The 26,694-nt window shown below is 60.4% G+C and overlaps 1 protein-coding gene across 1 annotated transcript in view; it reads right to left on the bottom strand.

The window, feature by feature from the left end:
* PPL (periplakin) overlaps nucleotides 1–14,372 on the bottom strand; it is a 28,252-nt gene extending 13,880 nt beyond the window's left edge. Inside the window, exons 1-9 of the mRNA XM_057380668.1 lie at nucleotides 14,223–14,372; nucleotides 4,623–4,722; nucleotides 3,873–4,027; nucleotides 3,313–3,433; nucleotides 2,497–2,622; nucleotides 2,166–2,207; nucleotides 1,881–2,042; nucleotides 1,353–1,460; nucleotides 756–851 (exon numbers count right to left, since the gene is read on the bottom strand). Of these exons, the coding sequence (XP_057236651.1) occupies nucleotides 756–851; nucleotides 1,353–1,460; nucleotides 1,881–2,042; nucleotides 2,166–2,207; nucleotides 2,497–2,622; nucleotides 3,313–3,433; nucleotides 3,873–4,027; nucleotides 4,623–4,722; nucleotides 14,223–14,284 (972 nt within the window). The 5' untranslated portion in view covers nucleotides 14,285–14,372. The remainder of the gene's footprint in view (nucleotides 1–755; nucleotides 852–1,352; nucleotides 1,461–1,880; nucleotides 2,043–2,165; nucleotides 2,208–2,496; nucleotides 2,623–3,312; nucleotides 3,434–3,872; nucleotides 4,028–4,622; nucleotides 4,723–14,222) is intronic.
* Between the last annotated feature and the right edge of the window lie 12,322 nt (nucleotides 14,373–26,694).

The raw sequence follows: 26,694 nt of genomic DNA, 5'->3' as shown, positions 1-26,694 counted from the left end.
TGTTCAGCCCCACCTTTCCCCGCCCTCTGTTTCGTTTGGCCGGGACAGCATCCCCACCGTGTTCGGTGCCTCCACTGCCAGCGCCAGGGGAAGGGAGAGCCAAGCCCTTCCACACACAAACCATCCCCCGGGGCAGCTGTTGTGGCACAGCCCCACGAGAAGCTCGGCTTGGGCTGGGCACCGCAGCTCAGCTTTGGCAAGAGCCTCACGGGGCGGTGAACACGCCCAGGCTGTGGGAGAGGAATCCAGCCCGACCTGCTCCCCGCAGAGCCTCCCCGGCTGTCGGATGCCATTTATCCAGCAGACATCTGTCTGCCCAGCTCCCCTGGGACACTCAGCCCTTGTGCTGGGCTCCCCGAGGGGCAGCTCTGCCTGTGGCAGAAGGGATTTCCCACGTGGAGCTGTTCTGCTTCCCAGCASAGCCTGCAAGGTCTGCTTGCAGAGGTGTTTGGGGGTGAGGGGTCTCCACTGTCCTGGGGACAAGGATGCTCACACCAACCATGGCTCATGGAGCTCAGTGCACAGCAGAAGATTTCTGCAGGTCATGCTTTGGCCCAGCAACCACTGACCTTKGTTGCATTGTGTTCTGTCAGCTCAAAGTGCTCTCCTAGCCTTAAAAATCCTGGTTTTAGAGGACCTGATCTCTTTTACCCTGTTTTCAGGATATTAGGGGTTTTTGTGGGACTTTGGGATCTGCTACAATCCAGCACCCGCTCCCTGGCTTCCAACAGGTTGCTGCCCCAGGGATGTGGTACCTGGTGGAAGTCCTCCATGAACTTCAGGTGGCTCTCCTCACAGATCAGCAGGTTCAGATATTCCTTCCAGTCAGCGTGCACGGCTTCGATGTGAGCCTGCAACACAGGGGTGGCAGGGGGACATCAGCAGGACCCCCACAGCAAGGGGGAGCCTGAAGTGCTCACCAGAAAATCCCAGATATCCTAAGTGAACAACCKAGCTGCCTTTGGAGCCACCCAGATGCTCTCAGGGGAAACAGGATGGGAAGAGCCAAGGCTGGGATGATCCCATGGGAACACCCCTGGGTGTCCCGGTTTGTGTCCCCAAGGCTGTGGGGACGTGGCAGATCCTCATGTCCATCCTCCCACCATAATCTGTCCTCTCTAGGTGGGCACAGGGAAACTGCCACAGGAGTGAGGAAGGTGGGAAGAGCTCCTYAGGTTTATCTTTGCTCCTCCAGGGGTCTTTACACATCTGTGTAGTCTTTTTCCCACTTGGCATCCCAGGAACTGAAGTCACAGGTAGTGCTGGCCCCAGGTCCCGCTCGGAAGAAGGGCTGGGTGGATCTCCAGTGCTCCAGGGTGGGTGGGGAGCTGSGCCCCATCCCTGCTGCTCACCTCGATGGCATTCTTCCCAGGGTGGTTCTGGGCCAGCAGCTGATCCCCATCGGCGTGCAGCTTGTTGATGGCCTCCTCCTTCTCCTCCAGCTTCCGGTGGATAAAGTTCTGCATGGAGAGAGGTGAGATATCGATCCCCAGGCAAAGGGAGGGGACTGGCTGTGGGCTGGGACCGAGCAGCTCCAYGGCACAAAGTGTGCTGTTCCCCCAGTGCAGCTTTCCTTTCCCTTCCCTTGCAGATGCTGCTSAGATGTGGCTCCTGCCAAGCCAGCRCTGTGATAAGGGACAGGAGGATGAGGGACCTGTCACCCTTCCCATTATTATCTCTGGCAGAGGTCAGGATTAACCTCGCCATCGCTGTGCTATCAGCGATCTCAAACACTTCATCATGGGCTGGGGGAGACTGAGGCACAGAGGAAGGAGTGTTTCCTACCCCATCCAGCCCCCCTGGCCCCGTGCCCAGCTCCCCCTACTCCCCCTATCCCAGCACCAGCCCGAGCAGGGCCAGGCTGCCGGCAGCGCACAGACCTCGTACTGGCGGCGCCGGCTGGGGTAATCCAGGTTATGGTCGCTCCAGTCGTAATGGGTCCTGTCCTTGGCCTGCTGATCCAGCCAGTARAGCTTGTTGGTGCAGCGCTGCATGTAATCCTGCAGCGAGTTCAGGTCCTGCTGCCGCTGCTGGGAGCCGGCCTGCAGGGGCACAGGGAGAGCTCAGCACAAAACTCTTCCCTGAGGGTCCCCCAGGGGTGCCCGGTCACCCCAACAAGGGGCCCCCGCAGGAGGGTCCTTCCCCAGCATCCCGGAGGCTCTCACCAGCAGCTTCTGGTATTTGGCTTGGAAGTCGCTCAGGTTTTCCTGGAGGAGAAGCAAGGCAAGGGTTAGGAACGGTGTCTGGAGAGCAGGGGGTCTGGCAGGGCTCGAGGGTGCAGAGGGATGGGGGTTTAGGATGGAAGGGGATGTGGGTTTATGGGATGTGCCTCATTGTAAGGCCAGAGCTGGTGTGTGATGCTGAGCTTGGAGGATGGGAGAGGATCTGGGCACCCACCCAAACCTGCTCCAGATGGGGGGCTGCCCTCCCCTCCATCCATGGCTCAGGGCAGGGCTGACCCCACAGGGCAGCGGGGAGAGGGGCACCAGARCTGACCTTGCTGCCTTCCTTGACAATATGGGGCCCGATGGCCATGACCTCGTTGTGGAAGATGTTGTGCTCTTCTACCTGGCTGTTGACCAGCGGCAGGTCAGTCCCAAAGCCTTTGCTGCTCAACGCATCCTGGGGCACACAGGAATTGGGGTTAGCCATGGGGGAATGGGGTCGGGAGTCAGGAATAGCCATGGGGGAATGGGGCAGGAGCTGGGGTTAGCCATGGGGGAATAGGATCAGGAGCTGGGGTTAGCCATGGGGGAATGGGGCAGGAGCTGGGGTTAGCCATGGGGGAATGGGGTCAGGAGTCAGGAATAGCCATGGGGGAATGGGATCAGGAGCTGGGAATGGGGTCAGGGCCATCCCAAAACCTGGGATACTGCTCATGGAGCTGGGCCTGGGTGGGCTTTGGTGTCTGCAGCACCCCAGAGCATGTGGGTTAAATCAGCTATATTGGGGGGCACCATGGCAAAACCAGTCTGGGGAGTTTGACCCTTCTCTGGCTGCAAGAATGCAGGGAGTGCGATAAAATGAAAAATAATATAAAAAACAGGGGCTTTAGAGTGAAGTCTAAAGCAGGTGGAGACTGGGGACATTGAGGCCAGGACCAGCACCACCTCAAGCACTGGTCCCTGGGGCCACAGTAGCTGGCCTTGTGCCATCACCTCTGCCCCTCTCCGGCCACCCAGCTGTGTGCTGCTCGCAGGGTGAAGCTGCCCTGAAGTTTTCCAGGAGCCAGTTTCTCCATGGGGAGCTGCACAAGGTCGTGCCCAGCTGGTGCTCCTGGCCAGGCAGTGACCCTGGTGGCCCCCTTGGTACCTGCTTCTCCTCGATGACTGTTGACCAGTTGACCTGGGGCTCRATGTGCTGCAGGGGGAAGTTGTAGATCTGGTCGTGTTTCACACGCAGGTTTGCCACTCGTTCCTTCAGCTGCCGGATGCTGCGGGAAGGGAGAGGTGAGGGTGAGATGCAGGATTGGGCATGGGCTGGCATGACCCTCGGTGGGGGAAGATGATCCTCTGCCAGGCCGCAGGGATGGTTGGCTGCCCTTAGGGGAGAGCCCAGGTGGGCTGGGGAGGGAGAAGGCAGAGGTTCCTGAGCTCTGTCCTCTGCCAGGGGCTGCTCCCATGGCTGTGAGCTCAGGGGAGGCTGCACTGGGTGCAGAGCGTGGGCACAGCGAGCGGGTGTCACCCTGCCTCGCTGCCACCAGCTCGGGTCCATGTGCCCAAGAGTGGCCGTGGGCCACGTGCCCTGATGGCAGTTGGGATGCAGAGGAGCCCRTGGTGRCCCCCYCACTGCAGGCAGCAGCCSAGCAGAGCCCTGGGGAGGCTCCCCCTCCTGCRAGGGCTCTGGGGGCAGGTGACCCCYGTGGCACTCACTCTTCTGTGATCATGTCCCCCTGGGGGTGCTTCATGTGCCGGGCCACGGCGGCGTCCCCATCCAGCACGTAGAGTAGCTTGTCAGACTCGGAGAGTTTCTGTGCTGTCAGCTCCTTGTACTGCGCCAGCTGGCAYGCCTTGATCTTGTGCAGGTCCTGTGCAGTGGGGACAGGGTCACCAGGGCACCCAGGAGGTCACCCCACCCCACTGTCCCTCGGAATGGAGATGGGCAGGAGCTCTGCTGCCTCCCATCCCCCTGGGATGTGTTTGGCTGTCCCCTCTCCTATCACAGGATCATGGAATGGTTTGGGTTGGAAAGGACCTTAAAGGCCACCCAGGTSCATGGGCAGGGACACCTTCCACTCTCCCAGGCTGCTCCAAGACCCATCCAGCCTGGCCTGCCGAGGAAGGGCTGTGGGGCTGCCTCACCTTGGGATGTGTCCTTTGGTTCTCTCCTCCCCCAGCCCAGCCCCCTGCTGGGGTGCACATGCCCACTCTGCAGAGTACCACTCCCCTGCAGAGGGCGGAATTTTGGGGCCCTGTTGCACCCTCCCTGTTGGGACCCCAGCATCCCACCTCACAGATCATCACAGCCCAGGTGCCACCGAGGGCCGGGCAGCCACCCGCGTGTGCCRCAGGGAAGGAGGGGAGAGCSCRGGGAGTSTGAAGGGCCGGGGCAGGAGGGGCAGGAGGGGCAGGGGGACGGGGCTGCTGGAGGAGCCCGCGGCTGCGGGACCGTGCCTCGCTTACATTCTGCATTCGCGAGTCGGTCTCCACGATGTTTTTCTCCACCTGGTCCGCATTTTTTTGCAGGCGCTCGATGAGCTCGGTCAGCTCTTTGCTGGAGATGCTGGGGAGAGAAAAGGGGGGCGCGGTCACCCCACAGAGCCGGCCACAGCTCCGGGGGTGCCGTGACCCCCCCAGCCTGCCCGGSGCTGCAGCTGCGTGTGACTCAGTGCTGCCTTCCCAACGCTTTCCAAAATCCTCGGGTCGGGGGTGGGGACAGCGCATCTCCCCCGGGTGGAAACGGGACCGGTGCCTGAGCCTCCCTCGGAGCAACAGAGAGATCTGTGTGCAGGGACAGGAATCGCGGAACATCCCGAGCTGGAAGGGACTCATGAGGATCAACTCCGGGACTGCACAGACACTCCAAAAACCCCGCCCTGGGCCTGGGAAGGGGGTGCAGCGTGGAATTGGAGGAGCTGGAGCAGCAGGGGCGCCCACAGGGGAGGTTTGACCCCCTGCCCGCAGCCCAGCTCAGGGCTTCCTCCTCTGCAGGGAGTTATTCACACCTTACACAGGGAAAGGGAGGGGATCGCACGCRTTGCACCTCTCAGTGCTCTCTCCTGTGCTGGGCACTGGTTTTGCTCCCCGGCTGACACTGGCCAGGCTGGCAGGGGGCAGGGCCAGCCCAAATATTCCCATCSCAGTGCAGGGACGGCGGAGCTGGAGCGGAGGCGCAACAACCCGTGACGCAGCCCCTGCATTGCTGGGCTTATTTTAAACATTTCGTCTCCTGGCTGTCACTGAGGCCGCAAGGAGAGGCKGCAGCGTGCCAGGGCCAGCTCCAGGGGCTGAGCACCGGGCACTGCCCGCAGCTCTCCCGTGCCTGACCAGCGGCAGGAACAGAGTGTGCCCCAAAGCCCTCGGCCGCAAGGAGCCGAGACAAGGCTGGGGTGTCCCGGCTGTGCTGCTTTACCATCGGGGCTTAACCAAGGGCTCAGTCCAGTCCCCACCACCTGAATATGAGCCTCAACGACCTCGTTATGAGGTGGCACAATTAACCTTCATATGGCACTCGGAAGTGTCAGGTGCTGCTGGAGCAGCTGGAGAGGAGGAGCGGGGCAGGCTGGGGACACAGCGGGGATGGATGGGACAGGCTGGGGACACAGCGGGGATGGACAGGACAGGCTGGGGACACAGCAGGGATGATGGGGACAGGCTGGGGACAGCGAGGCTGGCCGGGGGAGCACCAGCATCCCAGCAGTGCTGCCTCGTGGCACGGAGGGCTCCTGCATCCCCAGGTAAAATCATGGAATTGGAAAGGTTGGAAAAGCCCTCTAAGATCGAGTCCAGCTGTTCTCCCAGCACTGCCAGGCCACCACTGAGCCTTGTCCCCAAGTGCCACATACATATAGGTTTTAAATCCCCCCAGGGTTGGTCACTTTATCACTGCCCTGGGCAGTTGTGCCAGTGCCTGACCACCCTTTCCATGAAGGAATTTTCCCAATATCCAAACTAAATCTCCCCTGGCCCAGCCTGAGGCTGTTCCCTCTCCTGTCCCTGTTCCCTGGAGCAGAGCCCGACCCCCCCCGGCTGCCCCTCCTGTCAGGGAGTTGTTCAGAGCCACAAGGTCCCCCTGGAGCCTCCTTTGCTCCAGGCTGAGCCCCTTTCCCAGCTCCCTCAGCCAATCCTGGGGCTTCAGACTCTTCCTGAGCTCTGTTCCCTTCCCTGGACACGCTTCAGCCTCTCAGTGTTGTGAGGGGCCCAGAATTGACCCCAGGATTGGAGGTGCTGAGTTTCAGGATCTTTTCCTGCCTGCCCCGTGTGCTGTCGCTTCACTGCAGCAGAACAAACAAATCCCAGCTCTGGGCTTGTTCCTCCCAACCTCAATCCTGCCCCAGGCTGCAGGAGCCTTGTGGCATCCCACAGCTCCAGGARAGTTCACACTTCCCTGGGAAGTGCTGGTATGGGCATGGTTTACACGGATTTCTTTCTTTTTATAGAAGCTGCATCATCAGCTTGGTACTCGGATGTCTGTGCCCATCACTGTGGCTGCTGCGTGCCTGGCACCTCCTGCACCAGCAGCAGTGGGCATTCCTGGGCAGAGGAGCCAAGGAAGGGGTCATGGGACTCGTGGTTGCAGTAATTCCAGGGGTGACTCTCATCCTGTGCTCAATAATCAYGGCTGGAGGGTGCAGGGTGCACCAGGAGATGGGATGTGGGTGGCTGGGTCCTGCTCCAGKGGTACAAGCAGCTCCTCAAAATCCACCCTGGGCTTTCTTCCAACCTTCACCATCGCACAGAAACCAGATGGAACGGGTGGTTTGCAGTGGGTGACTGGAACGTGCTGCACGTGTTTGGGTGTCCTGAGGTGATGGTGGCTTAGAGTGGGCATCTCCTGTAGCCTGGCACAGCTTGTGGCCACCAAGGAGCCTCCCTCACCTGCCACCCATGAGCTGGAGGCCACCTGAGCTTGGAGGGGCTCGTTGTCCAGKTGGGAGCTGGGGATGCTGCGCTGTGAGGCTGGAGCTGGGCTGSTGCTGAGCTGGGGAGGAGCTGGGTGCTCTTGCTGGCTCCTCTCCTTGTGTCCCACCTCAGTCTCAGCAGCTCCAGCAAACCCAAGGATGGATCTTCAGGGTTTCAGTGGGTCTGTGGCATGGATGGTAAAACCATCCCAAAATCTAGAAGAAGTCTGGGGCTTTTCTAGCTCTGGTTTTAACTGAAGCCTCTAAATTGCAGGGAGGCAACAAAGCTAAGCCAGGGGTTTTTTGGATGCATGGCTGTGGTTCATCCATGGCTCCCCGAGCTGGGGGTGCTGCCCTGCTCTGGCAGAGCTGAGCCTGGAGCCTCGGCCCAGCCTTTGAGCTGCCTCTGCATCAGCAAATCTGATCCCGAGTGCTGGAGCGGCGAGGGCAGCGCCGGCCTTGACCCCTCCCCCAGGCACCGGCTCGGTTTGGGGTGGGGATGATGTGTCCAGGCGGGGATCAGCCCCTCATCCCCTCCTGCCTGCCCTTCCCTAGCCTTGGAGCCACAAGCTCTCCTCGCCCCTGGTATCCCCTGTGCCCTGCCAGCCCCTTCCCGAGMTGGGGGTGCTGCCCCTGGGTGCCCCTCCCCACCTCCCCCCTCTCCATGGCTCCAGGAACTCAGGGCCAGGGCAGAGCCTGGGACCAGGGGACGGTGCCATCCCTTCTCCAGCACTGCAGGGCCTGGGAGCAGTGGGAGGGCAGGGAATGACAATTCCCAGAGTTGGACGGGATGGCCTGCCCGGTGATCCCGAAACTGCTCCTTCCATCTGGGTGACCAGAGAGAAGCGATGCAGCCTCACTTGGAGCAAGCAAGGACATGCTGGGATGTGGTGTGGGCATGGCCCCGCTCCCTGACGCACACCTGGGAWGCTGTTTGCTCTCTCCACCTCTGTGGTTTGAGTGAGAGTCACCAGCTGGGGCTGTGGCACAGGGAACTCTCGGAAAATCTCCCGTGGGAGCTGCATCCCAAAGCTGCAGTGCTGGGGAGCTGCTGCTGTGCTCCCCATCCTACCCTGAGCATGGCGTGTGCTCCACTCGTCCTGATGCTGCTGGAAAGTCAGGGAAAACACAGAGACAGAGGAGTAACAGAGAAATGCAGGAATGAACAGAGAAATAAGAGATAATGGGAAGATCTTGTGTAAGATCTCTTATTGGTGTATTTATGTCTCCACACTTGTCACTTCAGTGCCACTTCATCAACCAGCTTGGACATCACTGATGTGGATAAACCAGAGGGTGGGCACAGTCCCTCATCCAGCTGGGTGTCAAACAGGGGGTGGAGCCTGGCTGAAATCTCCATGCCAGGGGATGGAGGGGTTTGGCTCCCCTGAGCCCTTCACCTGCTGCCAGGGGGAAGGGGCTGGAGTGCCAGGGCAAGGRGGAATGGCTTCCCACTGCCAGAGGGCAGGGATGGATGGGATATTAGGAAGGAATTGTTCCCTGGGAGAGTGGGGAGGCCCTGGCACAGGGTGCCCAGAGAAGCTGTGGCTGCCCCTGGATCCCTGGCAGTGCCCAAGGCCAGGCTGGACAGGGCTTGGAGCAGCCTGGGACAGTGGAAGGTGTCCCTGCACGTGGCAGGGGTGGAATGGGATGAGCTTTAAGCTCCCCTCCAGTCCAAACCATTCCATCATTCTGTGCAGGAGAAGCACAGATTGAKGGGCAAAGCAGTCAGGAAACCTGGCCATCCCAGGAAAGGTGTTTGGATGGGATTTCCAGGACGTGGCTCTTTCGGGAAGAGCCCTGGACTCACCCAGGCTTTGGAGCAGAGCTGCTGGCAGGGTATGACAAAGGGAAGCCAGGGCCAAAAAACAGGCTGGAGGGGATGGCTGAAGCATGGAGCAGAGCTGGGGAGGGAGGAGGGCAGGATTTGGCCAGAGCCCAGCTGGGATGGGCAGCACACACGAGACCGAGCAGAGGCAGGAGTGAAGGTGCCCAGGGCAAGGCCCCTGCGAGGCTGCAGCAGAGGGGGAAATGCTCAGCTGCTCTGCTGGAATAGATAAGGCTTTGTTTGAGTGATGAAAGAAATAAATTAAAAAAAAAGCCTGGAAAAACTTGCTTTGCCATTTCTGAGAACTTTAACATTCTCTGGTCAGGAAGGAAAAAATGATCTCTCTGATGGAAAGCTGTGCTTGGCACAGGAGTTGTTTCTTGTCAATGCTGTTCCCTGGCTGGGGTGAAGGACCCCAGGTCATTCCCATGGGGAATGGGAGGGGTTTTTTGAGTTTCTCCCAGCTAGGGGGGGTGGGAGGAAGCAGCTGCTCCATGGCAGACAGGACTGCATCCATGCACCACAATTCTGACCTCAGGTGATGCTTTGTTTCAGAGGGGCATGGGTATTTCTGAAGGCTTAGGGGTGTTTTTCAGGGTTCAGATTTTTCTTTCTTTTGTTTTTTTWKRGGKSTKKKGKSKTTTYTYWTWMTWTTWKWKWTRWKWTKTKKWRWKTTTTTTATTAAGAGAGGTTCTCAACAGACTAATATGATGATAATTATTGTGATATGGAAACTTTGCTGCTAAAAACCTGAGGCTTTTTTTCTCTAATCCTGTTTTTTTTTTCTGTCTCCTCTCATCAGGTTGCCCTCTTGCTGGTCAGAGCAGTTTTTGGAGCAAACCTCCCCGAGATCAGTATCTTCAGCRTGTCCAAAGGCCTTGTGCTTGCTGGCAGGTGGTAGAAAATCCCTTTGATTTCTCGAGTTTCTCTTTTCCCAAACAAGGAGGCTGTTTCTTTAATCTCTCCRAGGGAGGATGTTCAGACTCTCCTGGACTTCTGTCCGCTCCAGCTGACCGGGGAAGGCTCCTGCTGGGAGCTTGTCCCATGAACCTGATCCTCGCAGGGAGGGTTGGTGGAAGGGCTCTGTCCTGCTCAGGGATGCTGCTCTCCTGTCGGGAACCCTCCCCATCCCAGAGGCTTCTCTGGTGGGATGGTTCAGCCAGGGACAGGGGAGCTGCTTGAGGATGGGGTCTGAGCACGGATCCTGGAGCTGTTCCTGCATCCCACCCTTGGGATGGACATGAGCTCACCGGGCAGTGACCACCCCCTGCTGCTCTCAGYTCCATCCCCATCCAATGTCCATTTATACAGATTCCATAAAAAACCCTCCCATGTCAGCCCTGCTGCTGGAGGCCAGACTTTGGGAAGGATTAAACTGCACGAATCCTCCAGAAGGGCACAGCTGTAAATRTCCCTAAAGCTCCCCGAGCCACAGCTCCCACGGCATGAAATTCATTCACGCTGCTTTCACTCACCGGAGTGAAACTGCGGCGGGGTAGAGGGCACCAGGGCTGGGCTCTGGCCGCGGTGATTCAGGGCTGGGACAGATTAGGATCTGCCTGAAAACTCGAGCAGAGTTCTGTCACGCTGCCCAGGTCGGGGCGTAGCTGGACACGGCCAGCGGGGTTGCTGTGCTCAGCCCAGCCTGTTCCAGATGTGTTTATCTCCCTCACTCACGGGAATGGWGATGTTCGTCCGTCATGTGCGGGGAAATGAGAGCACAAACAGGGCGGGCCGAGGGAGGTTCGCTCCGCCCCGAGCACCGAGCAGCTCCTGACTCACCTGACAGGAGTCAGTCCGGGCCTCCTGCTGACTGCAGCCCTCCGAAACAGCGCTGCAAATGGGTGCCAGCCCTGCGGGAAGAGCTGTCCCAGCCGCCTGCACCCTCTGAGACGGGGAGGGAGCCTCCCGACACTGGGGAGGGTGTCCAGGGCTGGGGGCACTCCGGGGTGGACGCTCTCCCTGAAGATGAACAACTTTCCTGCTTGCAGGAGGGAGAATTTCAGCAGCAACTGTGAAGGCTGAACTGGTTTTTATCATAAAATTATCAAATGGTTTGAGTTAGATGGGCAGGAACAATTTCTCTATCCCAGGCTGCTCCAAGCCCTGTCCAGCCTGGCCTTGGACATTTCCAGGGATCCAGGGGCAGCCACAGCTTCTCTGGGCACCCTGTGCCAGGGCCTCACCTGCCTCAAGGTTTTCTACCTCCCAAGCCTGGACTGCCCAAAGAAGAAGCCAACCTCCTGATTTCCAGGCATGGCAAGAGTTTGAGGTAGATGATGTGGAAGGAGGCTGATGATTTTCCCCCACACTCTGGCTCTGTCCAAGGCTCGTGCCTTCCCTTCCAGGGACACACATCCGTGCAACAGCTGATCATGGCTGAATTCCCAGAGCCTTACAGTACTGAGGTGAGAACAGAACAAAGCAACCAAATCCACGAGACAAAAGGAATGTCACCATCATCCTCCAGGATCGCCACTCAGAGCAGGGAGATGCCCACATACCYACTGACATGCCCAGGACTGGATGGGGATGGCTACTGAGCCCGGAGAGCACGAGCCCAGGCAGGCCACAGAGCTGCAGCAGATATTCCTGAGGGGAGACTCGGACCCTGGTGCTGTGGGATGGGAAGCTGAGGCCACTTTGGGGTTGGGACAGGGTGGCTGTCACCTCCAGGGGGACAAACAGTGCTGCTTGTGGGGAGATTGCAGCACTGGCTTGGGGTTCTTGGTTCTCCAGTGCTGCTCATCGAGGTATTCCCATCCTGGGAGAGTTTTGTCCTGAGGCTGAGGAAGCCACCAAGGCTCCCATGGCTTCTTTCCAGGCTCTGTCCCACCGCTGGCCAATGTTCCCCGGGCAGCCCCTGCCTCACTGGGCTGACTCGTGGCCCTGGCTCCTGGGCTGGCAGGACGCGCTCCAGTGCCCCTCGCTCTTGCCAAAGCGGTGCTGGGTGAGTGCCCTGTCCCTCGGTGCTTTGCGGGCTCGGTCACGGGCAGCGCCCTGGCACCGCGCCCTGCCCGAGGTGCAGCCCTTGCGGGGTGCGGGACGAGGCCGGGCTCCCGCCGTGTCGAAATCTCGGTGGCGGCTGCCGGCGGGGGCGGAYGGTTGATTTTAGGAGTGTTGCTCTGTTTTCCTGGCAGCAGAGCTGGGCGGGAGCCACTCGGGAGCCTGGCAGCGCCTGGAGCAGGGGACGGGGCAGGAGCTCTTCGCTTCTTCGCAATCCTGCTTCTGCGAGTTGTTCAACCGGTCAGGCGCCGGCTTCCCCATCTTGATGGTGGGGCTGTTTCCACACGGCGGGAGTGTTCCCCGATTCACAGATGTTTGTAAACTCCAAGGCAGGAATTAACAAATTGGGGCTAATAAGCGCAGCTCTCCCCGAGGTGCGCACGGACAGCCGGGGCGCGGGGAGGGATGGAGGGTGGCCCCGGGCACAGCCCTGCGCTGCTTCCTCAGTGACTACCAGCCAGAAAAACAGAGGTTTCAGCCGAGCCCGCAGCTCCGGAGGTGCTCTGGCACCTGCCCAGGGCCGCCGGGCTCCGGGCAGGGCAGCGCAGGGAAGGCTCCTTCCTTCCTGAGCGCATCCCCTGGCAGACGGCGAGAGCGCGGGGTACCCAGGGCTGGCAGCGCTCGGGGCACAGCGAGGGGAGCCGGCCACAGCGCCAGGGTGGGCACCCCGCACAAAGCAGGTCTGTCTCCTGCTGCCTGCCAGCACCCTGATGCTCTCGGAGCCCAGCGCTGCCCGCCCAGGCGCGGTGTTTCTCCCTTTCGAGCCGCCCGCGAACACCCCGAAGATCGGAAACGCGATCGGTATTGGCACCGTCCTTCACCCAGGGGAACGCAGCGGCCACCAGCGAGGTGCGGAGCTCAGAGGGCTCCGTGCCACCCCCGTCCTGCCTGCCCGACCTGGCAGCAGCGTGCCCCGGGCTTTGGGAGCCGGAGCCTGGGCGGTCCTGCCGAGCCAGCCGGGCTGCCGGGAGAGCCCTTCCCCTGGGCTGGAGCCTCAGCCCCAACTGAGGGAGCTCAGCGATCCCCCTGTGCCAGGGCAGAGCCTCCCTGCGGGAACACCCTCCCGCCGCCGCAGCCCCGCTCCCGTGGGCAGGGAGCAGCCAGCGGCTCCCTGCTTGGAAAATGTCGGCGCATTCTGGGCTGCCYGGTCCCTTTCTGGGTGCTCGAAGGCACCTCAGCCCCGGCAGCAGCTCCCTGGTTTCTTTCCCAAAGGAGGATTTTGGGGAGTAGGGTGGCTGCTCCGAGTGCAGCCAGGGCTGGTGCCGATGGAGAGGAATGGGAAGGGATGAGAAAGGCACAGGCTTGAATCTTGAATCCTTGAATCACTCAGAATCCTGGAGCACTCCACCTGTTCCAGAGCCTCTGCAGCTCCTCTGGCAGACATAGGACACGCTTCTGAATTAATCCCAACATCCACCTCTTGCGGAAAACATCCCGGTGCAGGCAGGGGCTGGGGACTGTCCAACTTTCAGCCCAGAGAGAGATCGAGCCTTCCTGGGGAGCGATTTTTACACCTTTTCCCTTTTATCGGTGACCTTTCACAGGGCACATTCAGCACGCTGCGCTTTTTTTTTTTTTTTTTTTTTTTACAAGCAGTACAATCGAAACGCGTCCCCACCCCATCAGAGAAAGCCGAGGAAACGACGATGGACCGAATCCTTGGTCCTGAGGGAGCAGAGGGACGGCAGTGGAGAACAACCAGACCACTTTTCCCTGAGATCTAACCCAGCACACCCCTGGGGAGCGAAGGAACCTGCCCGCTGGAGCAGCTGCTGCGATGGGAGGGGAGCTGAGAGCAGCGATCCCTGTGCCCACACCGGGACAAACGATCCCTGTGCCCACACCGGGACAAACCACCCCGGTGCCCGCACCCGGAGCAGAAGATGCGGACCCAGCTCGGGGAGGAGCTGACACTTCAGGGGGGTGAAACATCGGAGTTCCCACACATCAGGAAYTTTACTACCACTCAGAGGGCGCCCGCACCTCGAGGATGCCACGCTTCAGGGCTCCTCACCTCGGGAATGCCCAGTCCTCGGGGGTGCCCACACTTAAGGGTGCCTACATCCCGGGTAGAGCCCGCACCTCCAGGGTGCCCACTCCTTGGGAGGCTCCGRCAATTCGGGGCTCCCCACCTCGGGGGATTCCCACACTCGGGTGTGTCCACACCGCGAGAGATTCCCACTCCTCGGGAGGGCTCCCACACCTCGGGGCACTCAGCTCCGCCGAGCCCCTGCGCGGGGTGGGGGCGATGCTGCGGGACGGGAACCCCGGCGTGGCGGCTCTGCTGGTCCCGGGAGGAGCGGGGCTGCCCGCGTCCGGCTCACTCACCTTTTCTTCTGCACGGAGGGGCTGTATTTCCCTTTGTTGCGTTTCCTGAAGAGCGAGTGCATCGCGTCCCCGCACGGCGCCCGCCGCGCTCCTCCTGCCCGTCCCCGCCGCCGCCCGCAGCCTCTGCGCCGCCACCGGGCCGGGCCGCGCCGGGAGGCGGGACAGGGCTGCACCGCCTCTGCCTCCTCCTGCCTCCTCCTGCCTTCCCTTCCCTGCCCGGCCCGCCCCTCTCCACCCCGCAGCATCCTCCCCTGGCCTTGGCAGAGCCCTGCGCTCCCCATTCCAGCCCTGCCTGAAGGGGCCCCGGCAATGTTGGACCCCCGGAGGTGCAGGGTCAGCCTGACACCCCCGGGCTCAGGGCACGGGTGGGGACAGCTCGAGGAGTCCCCAGCCCCGCTGAGGCCGGGGGTGATGAGCACAGAGGGGCAGTCCCAGGGTGGCTGTGGCTCCTGCCGGGTGGGCTCGGTCTTTAGGGGTCACCCCAGCTCAGAGCGTCACCTTTAGGGGTCACCCCGCTCCCTCCAGGCGCATCGGCACTGCCGGGGCATCTCCGGGCTGGGGGCAGCTCTGGGCTTTTCAYAGCGAGAGGGACATTGAGGGGCTGGAGCAGGTTCAGGGAAGGGAACGGAGCTGGGGAAGGGGCTGAAGCCCCAGGAGCGGCTGAGGGAGCTGGGAAAGGGGCTCAGCCTGGAGCAAAGGAGGCTCMGGGGGGACCTTGTGGCTCTGCACAACTCCCTGACAGGAGGGGACAGCCGGGGGGATCGGGCTCTGCTCCCAGGGAACAGGGACAGGAGGAGAGGGAAMGRCCTCAGGCTGGGCCAGSGRAGGKWYAGGKTRGATATTGGGAAAATTCCTTAATGGAAAGGGTGGTCAGGCAYTGGCACAGCTGCCCAGGGAGAGTGTGCAGGGATTTCTCTGGAGGGATTCAAAAGCCGTGTGGATGTGGCCCCTGGAGACATGGGGTGGTGGTGAGCACAGTGGTGCTGAGGCAGTGGCTGTGCTCGGTGATCTCAGAGATCCATTCCGGCCTSAAGGGCTCCAGAAGGCACCGAGATGCCTCCCCCAGGCCCCCCGCAGCCTAAGAGGTTTTGCTCACACATGCACAAGCAGTCAGCAATTAGGACCAGCTCTGGCCTTTTTATCCTGGGATTTTGTGCCCATGCAGGATTAAAGSCCTGATTGTAGCTTCCCCACCAGCCCCAAATCCTCTGCTGATTTTCATTCTGGGGCAAGTCAGTGCACGCTGTGACCTATTGATCCCGATCCCCTGCGTGTGCCGGATCTCCCGTGCCCCGGGACGCCTTTAAAGAGGCCGAGCCCTCCGGCCAGCCGGCCATTCCCGCTCGGGTCCAGCTGCGCCCGCCTGGCCCTGGGGAGGCTGCGGGACCCGGCAGCTCAAGGCAAGGCAAGTGTGTGTCCGTGTGTGTTTGTCTGTCTGTCCGTGTGTGTTTGTCTGTCTGTCCGTGTTTGTGGGACTCTCCTCCATCCCGGTTTGTCCTCCTGGCTGCATTTTTGGGGGGGTGAGAGGCAGTTTCCCTGCAGGAGCTGAGCGTGCTCGAGGCTCTGTGGTACTGGGATGGCCCGACCATGCTGCCCAGTTTTGCCATCCCCGTCTGGGTGGTGATTTAGATCAGCACCCAGCTGGACYGTGAGGCTGAAACTCAGAGCTGATGCTGCACGGAGCTTTGAACCCGCTCGGGGCGGGGCTGTCACCCTGAACAGCAGCAGCAGCACTTTGTGTGTCCATGGCCCGGTCCAGCCAAGCCCCTTCAAGCCTTKGGTGAGCGGGGACGGATTGAAAACRCYCCCARGAGCCCCAGGCTGTGCTGMAGGTGGATCTGGCAGGATAGGRGTGGCAGGATCCTGCTGGAATTGGGTCCCAACACAGATAACTTGGACCCTGCTGGTGGCAGGGGGTGGTGGGGTGAGGCTGGAGCGGCCCAGCGTCGGCAGCGCTCCCACAGCAGCCCCAAACACCCAGAGCCAGGGCTGGGGCCTGGCTGGGGCCATTTCTGGCCTCTCCCAGTTACCAGCCATGATACCAGCCTTGTTTTACCTACACCTGAACAGATTGCTTTGTCTTCATGGTGCCCAGCTCCTATTTTTGCTTCCAAACAGATTGTGAGGTTCCCCTGAGTAGGAATTGTTCATCTGATCCCYGAGAGGTGCCAGTCCCTGGGGGCTGGCAGGGCTGGAGCCTGGCACTCTCCCTGCCACGGCCACTCATCAGTGCTGGGCTCCTGCCCGTGCTGAGGAGCRAGGCACCAGTGCTCCCCTCTTTTTTGGGGGGAGGATTTGGCAGCTGCTGKGGTTCCTTCTGAGGCTGTGAGCATCCCCATGCATCCTTCCCAGGCAGCACCTCCATCCCCTTCTTCCCTCCGGGCCTGACACAAGGGAAGGTGAGGAGGGAGAATCCCAGCCCGACCGCTTTTATTTCACTGCGTGAAGTTCTGCACGTCTTTATTCAGCACTAAAAACACTTTCTGGTTTTTGGGCTTTTAAATTCACCCCTCAGTCTCTAGCAGCAACACGTTCTGGATGCTCAGAGGACCGGTTGCTCTTCTTCCAGCTTCCAGAACCATCCCAGAGCCCCCCTCCTTCAATCCTGTGTGGAGGTGAGCAGAGGTTTAGGGATGAAATGCCTTTGCCTACCAGAGGGGTTTGTGTTCCATCTCCTCCTGCGCCAGCTCTGCAGCCTTAATCCTCCTAATCTCCCCACATCTCTGGCGTGGCTCATTTTTGTGTGCAAATGCCCTTGACAGCGGCAAAATTGCAGCTGCCGGGTGAAACAGCAGGCAGAGAGAAACTCCAGCATAGTGGAAAACTCGGTCTTATGTAAACTGCCCAGGTACTCTGCTTTACCTTGGCTGGGGATCAGAGGCGCTGCACAAAGCCTTTGTACACAGGGTACTTTTGGGGACCCGGGGGCCTGCAGTTTGGGGTGCTGACAGCAGCTCTTGGGGCTCTGGTGCCCGCCCGAAGCACCGCATGCCCCGTGCTGAGGTTTCCTCCTCGGTTAGAGTCTGCCAGGGTTGGTTTTGCYGCCTTTATTTTGCAAATGAGCCTTTTGGTGGCTTTGCTGATGCAGTTGGTGCCCACTGTCCCCCATGCCCTCCCCCGTCCCGCTGCTGCCAGGCCTGGCACACCCCATGCTGGCATCCAGACCCGGTGCCACCAGCTCCTTGGAGCCTCTCGAGCACACAGCAGTAGGGCTGTCCTGGCTGCCAGGAGCCCGCAGTGCCCAGGGAGGTGCCAGGCGGGTGTGGGTCCCACTGCAGGGCAGGGGAGGATGCCGAGCCCCAAGGCTGCACCCCACCGGGACCCCCACCAGAGGTGKTCCCTTGGCTCCTTTCCAGCTCCAGAACACCCACAGAGCTCTTTCCACGGGGCCCAGCACCTCGGCAGGGGCAGCGATGTGTCAATGTTGATTTAACCTGGGTAAGAGGCTCTTGAGCTGCTGCTGCTGTGGGAGGGGAGCAGGAGAGGAGCACGTTTTATGCAACGAGATGAGATTTTCCTGGCAAGCCCTTCTCTGGCATTCCACACCCTGCTCCACCCTGCACCAGCCCCGGCCAAGAGGAGAGCATGGGCACCGGGGTCTCATTCCCTGCTGTCACCTGTGCCAGGGGCTTGGCCATCCCACTGTGTCCCCCTGTACCAGCCCACACAGCCCATTCCAATTCAGGATGGCATCAGGGCGTGGTGGGTCAAGCCAGCAGTGGGGCAGTGCCATCCCTTCCCCCGCATGCCCCAAAAGGCACCATGGCAGTGCTGAGGGGTTTTGGGAACCCAGCAGAGCAGAGGAGCCAGGCATGGAGATGATAAGCCCTGGCAGCTGTTCAGCAGCGTTCTCAATGAAGAATTCTTGGATTTGACTTCTGATGGAGGGAGGGCTGAGGGAAAACAACTTGGAAATATCTTCCAAAAGCTCGATGGAACACAGTCAGCAGCAGATGAGCCAAAACCTCATTTATTTTGTGGGTGGGACTTTCTGACAGCCCCTGGAGGGCCCAGCTGAGCTGCGCACCCCCCATGGCAGGGGTTTGGATGGGAGGGGAGCTCCTGCTCACCCGGCAGGAAAGGAGGACGCTGAAACACCTCCGTGCTGCCGCTTCCTCCTGGCGGCTCCCACCTGCGCAGGAATGCGGCCGTGCTCGTTCCCAGTCCTGTGCCGGGCGAAACCTCCTCCAGCTCCCTTTAGGGCTGGTTTGGCTCTGAAATCAGCAGCCAGCCCGGCCCCATCCCACAGCCCCCGCCAGCTCCCATGGCTTTAGGTGGCTCTGGTGGGATGTGATGGCTCAAAGGGCCGAGCTCAGGGCTCCTCAAACTGTAAGAAATAAATTGAACAAAGTAAGCGCTTGGCTCCCCATGCTGAAGGATGGGAAAGCTCCTGTCCCAGCAGGGAGGTGGCCTTTTCTGCTGCACTTGCTGGTCTGAGCCCAAGTGCCATCAAGGGAGTTAATATTGAAYAAACACCGAGCGAAAGCGGGTGCAGGCAGCCAAGCAAAACAAAGGCTGAGAGAGGCCGGTGCTGTGACTCATTTGGCATGAAAATGCAGCATGGAATAAATTAAGTTTGGCTCTTCCTCATCCTCCCGGCACAGTACGGAGCAGAAGGGCTGCGCTGTCACGGTGCTGGGGCAGCTTTGGGGTGCTGCTGCACACAGCAGGCACTGAGGAGGGGATGGGACATCTGCAGCAGACTGGGGGGAACAGACAGAGGGGAACGCCAGCCATGGCTTTTGGAATGGCACTGAGCAGTGTGCAATGGATTTTAAGATCATAATGTGCTCGATGCATCTGAGGTGGCAGTAGCTTCTCTTGGTCCTTATTCTCCAGCCCCATGAAGGGAAGGGGCACCAGGTTCCCAGTGGGGACACACAGGTGCCATCATCATCATCATCATCATAGAATCGTCATCAAGTGGTTTGGGCTGCAAGGGACTTCAAGTTCATCCAATGCCCCCTGCCATGGAGCGGGCGAGGGTGTTAGACCAGGTTGCTCCAAGCCCCATCCAGCCTGTCCCTGAACATTCCCAGGGGCATCCACAGCTCCTCKGGTGTCCCCTCTGTCCCTCAGTGGCAATGTGCTGCAGCCCTGGACACCTACGCAGGAGCACTGGTCCTGACTGGCATGTCCCGTGGCTGGGACCACCCTGTCACAGACCCCCAGAACTCATCGAGAGGAAGAAAAAGGTCAGGGCTTCGTTGTAATGATGTAAAGACCGGGAATTTCCGGGGTGTAATGTTTGCATCGCTATAAATATGCAGCTGGAACGCACCCAGGGGCAGCTGCCTGCGATGGGCGAGGAAGATAATGCCCCGTTTCCGCCAGCGCGGAAACTCGCGGGGAAAGGGCAAGGCAGCGCCTGGCCCCGCAGCACGCCGCGGTGATTCACCCCAGAGCCGCCCCGGAGGACGCTGTGACCCCCAGGGCTGTGGGCGAGGGGGSACACATCCGTGGGGTGTCCCGGCAGCTCCGTGGAGGGCGCTGGAAGCGATGCCCCAGTGCCGCGGGCAGAGCCGGACCAGCGGCACCAGGGCTGGCTCGGGGTGGCCCCGCCGTCCCCGCGGCTGCTGGGTGCTGTCCTGCCCCAGAGCGGGGTGACACTGCCTGAGACAATCCCGACTGGTGAGACTGGGAGAGGCCGGCCCAGCCCTGAGCCAGAGCGGCTCCCGGCACCCCGCGCCCGCCCGCTCCCCGCGGTTTCGGCAAACCCAGTGCCCGTCCTCTCCCGGCGGCACAAACCAGTCCCGGGGCTCACACCCAGCACCGCCCGGGCCCGCGTTGCGACAGCCCTGCGAGCGGGCGGCTCTCCCCACACCAGCGCCCCTCGGGATCGCCGGGCTGGGGAGGTCGTGAGCCCCAAACGCACCCCAAAGGCAGCAGGGGTGCACCGAAGGATGGGGATCCTCGCTAAGGGGTGCTTTGCAGGGCTGACCCTTAAAGCAGACCTGCACCCTAAACGGGGGTAGGGACAGGGTGGTGGCGGCTGTCCTGGGTGGAGGGCCGGGCCTCCTCAGGGGACCTGTCACCAGGCTGGGAGGCGACAGGTGAAAAGGATTTTGGCACCGGCACATCCTGCACAGTCACTCGCAAAGGATGCCGAGCGGGATCGGCCTTAATTCCCCCGTTTCTCCCGGCAGCAGCGCCTTCGGGCTGTGCCTTGCCTCTCCCGGGCGCTGCCGGTGCCTCGGGGTCCTGCGCCCTCCCGGCCGGGCGCTCCCTGCTCTTGGTCACAGCGTGGGTGGCAGGGGCTGGGGCGCTGCTCGCACCCCGGGGATCGAGGTGTCCCCATTCGCATCACGCGTGGGGCTGGAGATGCCACCAGTCACCCCGGAGTTCCCAAAGCCCTGCCATGCCCAGCACCTGCGGGATGCCCCAGCTCAGGACTGGGGAGCAGGGGCTGGACAGACAGGTCACCACCACCTCAGTGTTTGCTCAGATGGTCCCCAAGTGTCCCATCCTCAGGGAATGACTGGAGCTGYRTCAAGGGATGGTTAAGCTGGAKATCAGGGAAAGGTTCTTCTGTCCCCAGAGGGTGCTGGCACTGCCCAGGCTCCCCAGGGAATGGTCCCGGCCCCGAGKCTGCCAGAGCTCCAGGAGCGTTTGGRCAGCGCTGCCAGGGATGCRCAGGGTGGGATTGTTGGGGGGTCTGGGCAGGGTCGGGAGCCGGGCTGGATGATCCCTGTGGGTCCCTTCCCACTCAGGACATTCCATGATTTTATGTGCCAGCATTGCCTGGAGCCGGCAGGAGCAGTGAGCACGGACCTGGCCCTGGTGAGGCCAGTGAGGCCATTGGCTTTCCCAGGCCACGCCGGACACAGACAGATGCATTTCATAATCCCCAGGTCTCACCTAATCCCCAGGTCCCGGCCACCCCCGACTGCTGCCCTGGGATCACGGCTAGTGGGGAGAGAGAGAAATTAAACACACTTCCTGCAGTGCCTTGAAGCTCCTTCGGGACTTTTCCATCGCCCTGAATCAGGGACCCCTCTGCCTGTCCTGCTGTCYGTCCCTCTCACCCACAGCTGGGTATGGACAAACATGACTGGGCCGGCAGTGCCTTCATTGCTCCAAGATAATTCACATTCCTGGATAACACCCCATTTCAAACAGTTTCCATCTGCCCACCAGCGCTCACTTCCAGGCCTTTCCTAATGGTCTAAAGGAAAAATTGGTTGCTGGTGTAGAATCAGAAAACTTTTAACAGGGWGAAAAAATACCCAAATGCAAGTCTTGTGTCCCATATTAAGTAATAAGTTTTTCTATATTTAATATTATATATATATWTTTTATAATTTTGGTATATGTGTGTATACACATATAAAATATTATCCTACAGTGACCAGGAAGGAGGGGAGCTCTTTGTGCTGCCACAGCCCAGGCTTAGTGCAGGTCAGACGCCTACAATTTTCTTTAAACAGTTTGTGGTAACAGGTTAACCATGGATTATAACCATCATTAATGATTATAACCATCATTAGCAGCCACTGCAAGTGCAAGGTGAGGGGGGGGCTCGCTGGTAGGGGGGTGAAAGACTCATCGTGGCAAAATAAATGCTGAGTTTATGGAATCCGGGCCGTGACGGATGGGGAGAGTGGGGGACAGCGACACACGGGTGATGGGACACTTGGCTGGCTGCCGCGGGGCTCCCAGCGCCGGTGGCTCAGCCCCGCTGGGTGGAAGCGGCCGCAGCGCAGGGTCCCGGCACGGCCGCTCCGTGCCCGCCACGGACAGGGTTTAGCTGGGGGGAGCCGGCAGAGGGGCGATCACATGCTCGCCCGCCCGGGATTAGGTGCAGCCGCTGCGGCGGGGAGCCGTGCCAGGGAGCCGTGCCGGGGAGCCCTGCCAGCCGCTGGCACTCGGAGCCCATGGCCCCGGGCAGCAGGAGCCGGCGGCGGCAGCCCTGAGGGGAGCGCCGGCCCGGATGATGTCCTACCTGCAGCCTCGTGGCCGGCCCCTGGAGCGCTTCGATGGGCTCTCCCTCATCTACTGGTGAGCGGGTGGGATGCCGCCGCACCGCCAACGGGAACGGGAACGGGGACGGGAAAGGGAACGGGGACGGGAAAGGGAACGGGGACGGGAACGGGCCGCGCTCGGAGCCCTGGGTCCGCTCTCCGGGGATGGAGTTGGGAAGGATGCGAGCACTGACCCCGCGGCTGCTGGCGGGGTTTGATTCGATTCATTCTGGTGGCCCCTCTGCCGTGGACAGGGTCTGATGCGGGTCCCCAGCACCTTCARGAGCAGCGCACGGGTGAGGCCGCGATCAGCCAGGGCTGGGGAAGGGGATTTATCTTCCAGGCAGCACCCGGGGGAGCACCCACTTTGCGAGCAGTCCTGGGTGCTCCCGCTGCCATTCTGTGCTGGGCTCTCCCCTTTGACAAAACCTCCCCACAAGGACCCTGTGGCCCCACGCCGGTGCCCGGGGAGCGGGTGGGTGGAACAGGGCCCCGGTGGGTGCGGGGAAGGCGGCGGAGGGGACGGGAGGTGACGGCGGGCGCTGGGCGGCTGCAGATGTCTATGTAGGGCAGGGAGAGCCGGCGGGAGCGCGGCTCTGCCGGGGCCAGGGTTCAGAGCGTGCGGCTTTAGCCGATTAACTGGGGGTCAGTGGGCCGGAGCCAGAGCCGCCGTGGGCCCCGCGGGGTCTCGGGACCACCCCGAGGTTTGGCGGAGGCTCTCTCGGGCTGCCCAAACCTGGGCTTCTCTCCAGCCGAGACCGAGGGGCCGAGGCTCCCTGAAGCCCGCGGGGACCGTGATCCCTGACGCCGCTGGGACATGATCCGTCTCCGGCTGAAGTAGGTCATTGGAGCGAGGGCTGGGGGGGCTGCGGGGCCGCTGCCCCGGGGGTGCGGGCAGGATGGTGAGGRCAGCACCCCGGGGAGTGCAACCGAGAGGGTGCTTTGAGTTGCTGGGTTGATGCTGCCCAGCTGCTTTTGGGTGCAGAAAGGGCAGAGTCAGCTGGCGGTCGGAAGGAGGTGGTGCAGGACAGGAGTGACCGCGAGGGCTGTTTGGGGCAGCGCTGCCGGGTGGGTGCTGATKTTGTGGGGCCGTGCGGTGTGTATGGGACCAGCACCGTCACCTCTTGTTGTCTACACGGAACTCTTGGGATCCCCTGGACTTCCGTGGCTCCACGGGGCTGCCAAGCGAGACAAAAATGCTCAAACCCCATTATCTACCTCACAAATCTGCTCAAATGCTGGAGTTTTGGGTTGAGCCCTCCCTCAGCTTTGTTCTCTGGGCTGTGGAAGGAGAGGGGTGGTCAGCCCTGTGCCAGGGGACCGTCCCCCACATGTGGCGGCTGCCAGATGTGCTGGCTGGTGTCCGGCTGTCTGCCGGCTCCGTCGGGACGCGGCGGAGGATGGCGAGCAGATGGCGGGGAGATAACACCTCGCCAGAACTCCGATAAGGATGACCCCGCTCTGCCGCTGATTAAAAGCTTAATTTTGGAGTTTGAAATAGGAATTTAATAAACAAACACGAGCCGTCAGCACCTCGCCCGGCAGCATCAGGGCGGGGGTGGTGACCGCCGCGGCTGGAGCAGCGGCTCATCCCTCATTGCCGGTTTGTCCCGGTGCCGGTGCCGGTGTGACCCCACCGGGCACTCCCGTACGGCTTTGCTCCTCCACACAGCGGCCGCTGGAAGCTCTGAGCAAGTTTTGCAGCGGTGGTTCCTGTGCAGGAGCTTTGCCAGAGCCAGCAGGGAATAAATCAGCCCTGAAGGTGCCGCCAGCGCCGGGCAGGTGTCGTGGCTGGACCACGCTCTGTGTGCTCGGGGTGGGTTTGGATTCACTGCCRGCTCCTCACCAGGCACAGCCGAGTGCAAGACTGGCCTGGCACTTCCACCAATCCTCTTGGAATTATTGTTGCTGTGTGTTTATGGCTTGTGCTGGGGTCTGGATTGGAGCACAGGGATGTTTGCAGCTCAGGGGTGGGTCAAAGCTCTTCCCAAGAGCTGCGTTTCCAGCTCAGCAACATATCCTGAAATATTTCCCAAAAATATGTTGTTTTCCCATCTTTCCTTACCCAGCCATTTCCCTCACCTGTCTCTTTCCATTTCTATTTTTATGGATTCACTTGGGTGAGTTTCCTGCCACGGTTCTCAGGTTTTCCCCCGTCAATGGGGGGTGGACAGAGGGTGCAGAGCAGGTTCTGCAGCCCCCACCAGCCCCTGGTAACAAGTTTAGAACCAGTCCAATCCCAGGCAGGGAGGCTGATAACCCTGTTAACCTTTCACTGCAGTTGACACCCAAAGTGGGGCCTCAGTCCCCGAGCAGAGCAGATCACCCACCTCAGGGGAAGAGGGGGGGAGGAGGAGGGAAGGGTTCCTTGTGGGAGAGGTATTGCCACACCTTGGGCTTACTGGGGTGGAAATGAAGGCACCGGTTTGAGCTTTCCCRTGGGATTGTGTTTAAATTGTGTTAATTCCCATCTCAGTGGGTACATCCAAGGGTTGGGCTGGAGCAGATGTTGGGGATGTTCAGCTCGGCCGGGCTCTGGCATGAAGACCTTCTCTAAAAACTTCTGGCAGACCAAGCCCAACCTCCCTTCTACCTTAAACACTCTCTCCTAATTACTTAAAGGCTAATTGAAGAAGTTCTTTTTGCGTTTTCCTCAACCCAAACCTTCTGGAGCAGCACAGAAGAGCTGTGTGTTGGTGTCCATGGGAAAACTCTGTAATCCTTGTCRTGGTTTATCCTCCTCATGCCCCAGCAGCCTCCAAGAGCAGCTCTGCCAGGCAGGTGCCCATGGATTGGCCATCTTCTCCCTGGACAAGAGATCCCTCCCGAAAATGCTCCACCACCGTTGGCTTGATGCATAATTGTCAGGTGGCAGCAGCTTCCTTCAGGAAGTCCCTCTCCACCTGGGGGTGGAGGTGATGGGCAGCAGAAATCTGACTTCCAGACAGCAAAGGTTCATTGGGATGAATCCCTCGTGCTGAAGAAACCCACTGGCTGAGAATAATAATGGCAAATGGGGTTGAAGTCTGGAGGAGGGTGGTAAAAGGGGTTGAAGAACAGARAAGCCTGGCCAGCAGTGAGAGGCAGCACCTCCACCTGCCTGTGGTCTTCGTGGTACAGATGTTCTGGGGGGAGGAGCCTTCCTCCCTGAGGAGTGAGGATGAGCATCAGCCTCAGGTGGAGACACCCTCCTCCAGGAGAAGGGAGCAAGCTTTGGAAAACTGCCCTGGCATCAAATAGTCCCTGTCTCTCCATCTCCAGGTTTGGCCCAGGAGGAAGTGAGGGATGACTCCCCACAGAAGGAGCCCCTCTGACCTGTGCATGTGAGCGGGTCAGAGGAAGTGTTTGAAGGAGTGCTGGGGTCCATGCAGTCCTTGGGTGGAGAGAAGTGCTGTGGGATGTGGGATCAGGGATGTGGGACAGATTGCAGGCCTGCTGTGGGGATGAGGAGCGCAGGACTGGAGGAGCAGTGTCACCCCCCAGGGCTGGCAGCATCACTGCACTGCTGTCACCCTCTGCCCACCTGCAGRGGGGTGCCCAGGAGGGGCTGAGCCCAGGGCTGGGATGGGAGCATGGAACTGCCCATCCCTGAGTGCTCCGTGCAGGACCTGCCTGCTGCCTTCACCAGTAAATCCAGCACTGTGGTTTCCTTTGGGTGCAAGCTCCTCCTGGGGTGGTTCCAGCTGGGCATGAGAGGAAATGTCTCTGATGGGAATATTCAGCTGTTGGAATCACCTCCCCAGCAAAGTGTTGAATCCCCCAATGTCGGATGCTTTCAAGATACAGCTGGGCAGGGCTCTAGGCTGTCCTAGGCCGTGCTTTTGACAAGAAAGRTTGCACCAGGTGCTCCTTGAGGCCCCTTCCACCCTGGTGTTCTGCRATTGTTTGTTCCCTCTTCTGTTCAGACTTGTCTGTGACCATCCCTGATCTCCTGAGCTCATCTGAAGTGGCTTCACGGGTGTTATTACGAGAATGCCGTGGGCTGCACTGGGACCGTAGGCAGCTCCTTCCCAGCTCCAGAGTGGCTGATTGATTTTTTGATTTGTCCCCAATGCTTTGTAGCTGATCTTGCAAGCAGAAGAGTTGCATTTTCCCGTTTTCTAATCAGATGTAAAAGCCTCTGCAGCCTACGCTGATTTTGTTGTGCCATGAAATGAACTCCCTCAATAATGATCCAGCGCCCCTGCTGCTGCCTGGGCAGCCCGTGGCTCCCRCTGCCACTCCCCCATTTGGTGGGATGATGGCAGAGACGTGACCCAGTGCCCTGCTGGGGTCAGCCCTCCCACCTGCAAGCTCCTTAATGCCGCTTTCCGGAGCCGACAACCCTCAGACAGATCTCACTTCGACTGCAGGATGTCTTTCCACCTCTAATTCCCACCCACGCAAACCTACTTGGACCATGCTCCTCCTCTCAGCTGTGCACAGAGGCTCCTTGCAGACTCAGGGATGCTGCTGTCAGAACAGCTTCCCTTCCCTTCCCTTCCCTTCCCTTCCCTTCCCTTCCCTTCCCT

This window comes from Malurus melanocephalus, unplaced genomic scaffold (genome assembly GCF_030028575.1).
Source record: "Malurus melanocephalus ecotype Western Australia unplaced genomic scaffold, MMel_1.1 scaffold_465, whole genome shotgun sequence".
NCBI classification, from domain to species: domain Eukaryota; kingdom Metazoa; phylum Chordata; class Aves; order Passeriformes; family Maluridae; genus Malurus; species Malurus melanocephalus.
The sequence above is the reverse complement of the archived record's forward strand: the minus strand, read 5'-3'. Positions and strand labels throughout refer to the sequence as shown.